General features: G+C 47.7%; 1 protein-coding gene across 1 annotated transcript in view; it reads left to right on the top strand.

Moving 5' to 3' along the window:
- Tsf2 (transferrin 2) overlaps positions 1–7500 on the top strand; it is a gene marked incomplete at its 5' end in the record, with an annotated part of 25192 nt that overhangs the window by 12930 nt on the left and 4762 nt on the right. The window contains 4 exons of the mRNA XM_080269206.1: positions 861–1027; positions 3415–3681; positions 5075–5218; positions 6383–6554. Of these exons, the coding sequence (XP_080125332.1) occupies positions 861–1027; positions 3415–3681; positions 5075–5218; positions 6383–6554 (750 nt within the window). The remainder of the gene's footprint in view (positions 1–860; positions 1028–3414; positions 3682–5074; positions 5219–6382; positions 6555–7500) is intronic.

The following is a 7500-nucleotide window of genomic DNA, read 5'->3' as shown; positions in this document are numbered from 1 at the left end:
CAAGAATTAAATTATGTGTACTGAACAATTTTAGGTACAGTTTCCTTCTGTGATTAACAATATGTTTTCTCACCAGTTACAAAAATAATATAGGCTTATTTAGGTTCTGTCCCACCAACAAGCTGTGGGCGAAAACTCTCTCTCTTTCTCTCTCTCTCTCTCTCTCTCTCTCTCTCTCGCATATTAGTCACTTTTGTCCCAGTGTGTCGCCACCTTTAGTTGGTAACAAGATTGAAGGATAGATTTGACTAGTAACCAAGGAGACTCATTTCAGTGTGGATGTGGAAGAAATATTTGATGGAATATGGCAAATTTTAGAGTCCAGAAAAGATCCATTGCTCCATTTTAGCTTAGTTGGTGAGAAGATTGGAGGATAGATTTGACTAGTAACCAAGGAGACTCATTTCAGTGTGGATTTTGGAAAGAATATCTGATGGAATGCAACAAATTTTAGAGTCCAAAAAAGATCCATAACCCCAATTCATCTTAGTTGGTGAGATGATTGGAGGATAGATTTGACTAGTAACCAAGGAGACTGATATCAGTGTGGATGTGGAAGAAATATTTTTGATGGAATACAGCAAATTTTAGCATCCAAAAAAGATCCATTACCCCATTTTAGCTTAGTTAATGACAGGATATAGTTAGAATGGAGATAGATTTGATTAGTAACCAAGGAGACTCATTCCATCATCATCATCATCATCATCATCATCATCATCATCTTTGTCATTGTTGTGGTTATTGTCATCGTTATTACTGCCATCATCACCACCACCACCAGTTGTCATCATCATCATCACCACCACCACCACCTTTGTCACCACCACCACCATCAATCTCAACCACACACTCAACAGGGAGGCAGACGTGGCAGTGTTCGAGGCTGGAGATATTTACAGCGCTGGCCTGAATTACGAGCTTGTGCCGGTGATGGGGGAACAGTACAACTTAGACACGTTGGAGTACTACGTAGTGGCCGTTTCGCAGGAGGACGATCCCGATACTGACGTGCTGTATTTACGAGGTGGGTATCTGTCTGTCTATCTATCTATCTGTCTGTCTTTCTGTATGTCTGTTTACCTATCTATCTGTGTTTATCTATCTCTTTGTCCATCTATGTAGTGGCCATTTCGAAGGAGGACGATCCTGATACTGATATGCTGTATTTACGAGGTGGGTATCTATCTGTCTATCTATCTATCTATTTATCTATCGTGTGCCAGTGATGGGAGAGCAGTATAACTTAGACACATTGGAGTACTACGTAGTGGCCGTTTCGCAGGAAGACGATCCCGATACTGACGTGCTGTATTTACGAGGTGGGTATCTATCTGTCTGTCTATCTCTGTCTATCTGTCTATCTATCTGTCTGTCTATTTATCTGTATCTATCTGTCTATCTATGTGGATGTCGTTTCAAAGGAGGACGATCCTGATACTGACGTGCTGTATTTACGAGGTGGGTATCTATCTGTCTATCTATCTATCTATCCGTTCTTGGTGAGGGGGTATCTGTCTATCCATCCACAGTCAAATTGCCTAAGGTGCGACTGACTGGTTCTGTACTGCACCCATTCCATAGAAAACCGCGCCATACAAATAACTAAACCTATGGGAATAATGCGATTTGGTTCTGGCCGAGGATGAGATGGAGGGATGGGGTGGAGAGGTATATGAGAGACTGATGAGGAGAGTGTATGTGAGTGAGGTGGAGGGAGGAAGAGGGAGGGGGAGGCCAAGGATGAGATGGAGGGATGGGGTGGAGAGGTATATGAGAGACTGATGAGGAGAGGGTATGTGAGTGAGGTGGAGGGGGGAAGAGGGAGGGGAAGGCCGAGGATGAGATGGAGGGATGGGGTGGAGAGGTATATGAGAGAGGGGGGTGTGAGTTGGGAGCAGGGCAGTGAAATGGCGGGGGACAGGGCAATGTGGAGGCTATTTGTTTGTGGCCACCCTGAACGGGATTGAGGCGTCTGGCAAGAGATAGATAGATAGATAGGTTCTGGACATTCACCAAGAGTCCCCCTTTTCACCTCACCTTTCCCCATTTTCCCCACTTTACACACACACACAATCAAGCAACCAGTCTATCTATCTATCTATCTATCTATAGCCTGACACCCTAATCCCACAAAGGGTGGCTGCAGACAAAATGACTCCAAGTCACTCTGTCACCCACCATTTGACTACCTTCCCCCCAACTCACTCCCCCCTCCCTCATATACCTCTCAACTCCATCCCTCCACCTTATCCTCGGTCTACCCCTCCCTCTCCCTCCCTCCACCTCACCTACATACACCCTCTTAGTCAGTCTTTCATTCTCCATTCTCTCCACATGTCAGTGCATACATTACACTTAACAATAGGCACAAAAAAACAAGAGGGTGATCAGCCGTGTGTCTCCTTGGGTGGTACCACGTGTTGCAGATCAAGCAAAAAAAAGCTCAGCCAATTTTTTTTTTTTATGTGAAGAAGAAGGAACCAAAGGCGACGAGCCCGCAACACTGTTCCTTCCAAGAGAAAAACAAAATACAAGTAGAGACAGATCAGCCGACCAACCAAAACATTGAAGGTGGCGGAGGCTGCCTGGTGAAGCACTGATTGAAAAAGTTTATTTGATGAAGTTTGTATGCTCAAGTGTCAACAAAACTCATATTTAACACAATACTAATCATTCTTATATACGTGATGATGATGATGATGGGAGGCATTATACTTCATCTTAGCCCAGAGATAAGTGCTTCGTCACTGACCCGTTCATAGCGGTTTTACCAACAAACCTATAAACCAGTCACAATACCCAAAGAAGCCTTAGTGTTTCGTTACTTAACACAATGAATTTGGTGAAGTTTAACCCCCCTCATAAGAAAGAAATAAGTCCACAGTTGGAGCACTTGTAGTATGGAGCTGAAGTGGTCACCAATTTGTTTACAAACGGGAGCACGCTGACCGCCAGGGGAATTTGCCCGTGCTTTCTTGCCACGCCCACGCCATAGGTAGTTTATGCGCATGGTTTATTTTGGGGGGGGTCTGGCACCTTCCTGTATCATAGAAAACTGTGGCATAGAAGTCCACACCATGGGCAACTTGACTGTATTATGGCAATCTATCTGTCTGTTTATCTATCTGTTTATTTGTTGTTGATGTATGTGCTTTTGTGTGTCATCACCACCACCACCACCACCACCACCACCATTATCCTCCTCCTCCTCCTCATCATCATCATCATCATCATCATCATCATCATCACCACCACCACCACCACCACCACCACCACCACCACCACCACCATCACCACCACCATTATCCTCCTCCAACTCCTCCTCCTCCTCATCATCATCATCATCATCATCAGTCACCACCACCACCACCACCACCACCACCACCCTAATCCGTCACTCCCTCTCGACAGACAAAATGACGTGCCACCCCTCTGTGATGCATGGGGGGGGTTGGGTGGTCCCGATGGCCTACCTCATCAACAACAACATCATTCGACAATATTCATGCAATTCCGTGCGTGCCGCCTCTGAGTACTTCATGAAATCGTGCGTCCCTGGAGCCCTTAGCCCTTTCTATCGCCACGGAAACACGCATCTCAATCTCTGTCATCTCTGTCGAGGGAGTGGAGCGAGCTACTGCGCCAGGGACCACACCGAGCCCTATTATGGGTTTACAGGTGAGGATTCCGTGGGCTGGAGTGGAGAGTGAGTGAGTGTGTGGCCCATTCATTTAAGTAGACTTGAGCTGGGGACCACTCTGAACCTTATTATGGGTTTACAGGTGGGTCAGGATTCCAGGAGCTTGAGTGATGAGTGTGTGGCCCTTTTATTTAGTAAGTTTTTGAAGTCAGGATTCCATGGGCTTGGGTGGATGAGTGTGTGGCCTTTATTTGGGTACACTTGAGCTGGGGACCACTCTGAACCTTATTATGGGTTTACAGGTGAGGATTCCGTGGGCTGGAGTGGATGAGTGTGTGGCCCATTTATTTAGTAAGTTTTTGAAGTCAGGATTCCAGGAGCTTGAGTGGATGAGTGTATGGCCCATTCATTTAGGTAGACTTGAATTAACTTGGACCTGTCAGGATTCTGTGGGCTTGAATGGGGAGTGGATGAGTGTGTGGCCCATTTATTTATTATCGCCACGGAAACACGCATCTCAATCTCTGTCATCTGTGCCGAGGGAGTGGAGCGAGCTACTGCGCCAGGGACCACACCGAGCCCTATTATGGGTTTACAGGTGAGGATTCCGTGAGCTGGAGTGGATGAGTGTGTGGCCCATTTATTTAGTAAGTTTTTGAAGTCAGGATTGCAGGGGCTTGAATAGGGAGTAGATGACTGTGTGGCCCATTTATTTAGTAAGTTTTTGAAGTTAGCATTCTGGGAACTTGAATGGGGAGTGGATGAGTGTGTGGCCCATTTATTTACCTAGACTTCAATTAAATTGGACTGGTCAGGATTCTGGGAGCTTGAATGGAGAGTGGATGAGTGTATTGCTGCCTACTTCTTCCTTCACCCTTATCATTCTTTTTCTGTGTCTGTCCTCCTCTCTTCCTATTTGTTACCATCATCCACTCACTTGATGTAGTGCTGCCTACTTCTTCCTTAGCCTTTATCATTCTTTTACTGTGTCTGTCCTCCTCTCTTCCTATTTTTTACCATCATCCACTCACTTGATGTAGTGCTGCCTACTTCTTCCTTAGCCTTTATCATTCTTTTACTGTGTCTGTCCTCCTCTCTTCCTGTTTTTTACCATCATCCACTCACTTGATGTAGTGCTGCCTACTTCCTCCTTCACCTTAACCATTCAATTCTGTCCTCCTTTCTTCCTATTTCTTACCATCATCCACTCACTTGATGTAGTGCTGCCTACTTCTTCCTTCACCCTTATCATTCTGTGTCTGTCTCTCATATTCTCCCTCTTCTCCCTTTTTCAGGCGCATTCTGATGCCTGGTGGAGGGAGGTGGAGGCATAGCATTCTCTCATAACCTCCCTTTCTCTTATAATCTCCCTCTGTCTGTCATAATCTCCCTCCATCCCTCCTGATATTCTCCCTCTTCTCCCTCGTTCAGGTGCGTTCCGGTGCCTGGTGGAGGGAGGTGGGGACATAGCGTTCCTGAAACACACTACAGTAAGGGAGAACGTGGACGGCAAGAGTAAGGAATACTGGGCGCGCAATCAACTGACTTCGGACTACCAGCTTGTGTGTCGAGATGGTGTGTATGGTTTTATTTTGTGTCCGTAGCTGAGGGAGGGGAAGACCGAGGATGAGGTGGAGGCATGGAGTAGAGAGGTATATGAGGGAGGGGGGAGTGAGTTGCGGGGAGGGCAGTCAAATGGTGGGGGACAGAGTGACTTGGTGGGGTTTTGTCTGCAGCTACCCTTTGCAAGATTAGGGCGTCGGGCTGTAGATAGACAGATAGATAGAGAACTTAGCAACCCCATCTATCTATCTATCTATTGCCATATGCCCTCCCATAAGGGGTGGCCACAAGTAAATCACCTCCATGTCGCCCTGTCCCCCGCCATTTCACTGCCCTGCCCCCAGCTCACACCCCCCTCTCTCATATACCTCTCCACCCCATCCCTCCAACCTTACCCTACCCTACCCTACCCCCAACCAAACCAAACCCAACCTAACCCAACCCAACTCAACCCAACCCAACCCAACCCAACCCATCCCAACCCAACCCAACCCAACCCAACCCAACCCAACCCAACCTTACCACACCTCACCCTACCCCAACCCAACCCAACCCAGCCCAACCCATCCCATCCCATCCCATCCCATCCCATCCCAACCCAACCTTACCACACCTCACCCTACCCCAACCCAACCCAACCCTACCCTACCCTACCCTACCCTACCCTACCCTACCCTACCCTACACAACCCAACCCAACCAAACCAAACCAAACCTCACCCCAGCCCACCCCACCCCACCCCAACCCAACCCTACCCAACCCAACCCAACCCAACCCAACCAAACCAAACCTCACCCCAGCCCACCCCACCCCAACCCAACCCAACCCTACCCAACCCAACCCAACCCAACCCAACCAAACCAAACCAAACCTCACCCCAGCCCACCCCACCCCACCCCAACCCAACCCTACCCAACCCAACCCAACCCAACCCAACCAAACCAAACCTCACCCCAGCCCACCCCACCCCAACCCTACCCAACCCTACCCTACCCTACACAACCCAACCCAACCCAACCCATCTCACCACACCACACCCCACCTCACCACAGCCTACCCCAACCCAACCCATCCCATCCCATCCCAACCCAACCCAACCCAACCCAACCGAAATCCAGTCTGTTTGAAGTCCCTATCCCAGCCTGTCGCACCCCAATGTAAACAACCTTTCGCTAGGTACCCGCGCTGCTGTGACGGACTACGAGACCTGTAACCTGGGGAAAGTGCGGTCCAATGCGGTAGTGACGCGCGGCGGAGATCTGTACAACGCCACGGAGATCCACGCGTACACGAACTTACTCATGTACGCGCAGCAGCACTTTGGCCGCACCTCTGACGATGAGTGGAAGTAAGTGGGAAAAAATATGTGGTTTTTGAGATATGGTAGGTGGTGGTCATCATCCACTCACTTGATGTAGTGCTGCCTACGTCTTCCTTCACTTTGATCATTCTGTGTTTGTCCTCCTCTCTTCCTATCTTTTCCTTTGTCAGTCCTCCTCTCTTCCTATTTCTTACCACAATCCACTCACTTGATGTAGTGCTGCCTACTTCTTCCTTCACCTTTATCATTCTTTTTCTGTGTCTGTCCTCCTCTCTTCCTACTTCTTTCCATCATCCACTCACTTGATGTAGTGCTGCCTACTTCTTTCTTAGCCTTTATCATTCTTTTTCTATGTCTGTCCTCCTCTTTTCTTATTTCTTACCATCATCCACTCACTTGATGTAGTGCTGCCTACCTTTATCATTCTTTTTCTGTGTCTGTCCTCCTCTCTTCCTATTTCTTACCATCATCCACTCACTTGATGTAGTGCTGCCTACTTCTTCCTTAGCCTTTATCATTCTTTTTCTGTGCCTGTCCTCCTCTCTTCCTATTTCTTACCATCATCCACTCACTTGATGTACTGCTGCCTACTTCTTCCTTAGCCTTTATCATTCTTTTTCTGTGCCTGTCCTCCTCTCTTCCTATTTCTCCCATCTTTCCTGTCACTTCTTATTGCTTTTCTTTCCTTTACAGGTGGCTTTACATTGAGTTACAAGCCAAGTGGTTTCCTGTAAGCCAAGAAACCATTTACTATGCTGGGTGGCAACCATAACACTAAATTATGGCGCCTGGTGGTTTAGTGGGTAATTAAGGCGCTCCAATCGGATTGAACCGGTGAAGGTTTATATCCAAGGGATGGTTGGGGTTTATTGCTCATGTAATGCCACTCAGGGATGAGTGAGGCTGGTCACTCATCTTAAATGTCAGCACCAACTGCCTAGCCCCGGCCTCCTACGCTCCTCTTGGGGCAACA

Source organism: Coenobita brevimanus, chromosome 32, assembly GCF_032717465.1.
Source record: "Coenobita brevimanus isolate Jiangsu-jjx chromosome 32, ASM3271746v2, whole genome shotgun sequence".
Taxonomy (NCBI): Eukaryota; Metazoa; Arthropoda; class Malacostraca; order Decapoda; family Coenobitidae; genus Coenobita; species Coenobita brevimanus.
The sequence above is the reverse complement of the archived record's forward strand: the minus strand, read 5'-3'. Positions and strand labels throughout refer to the sequence as shown.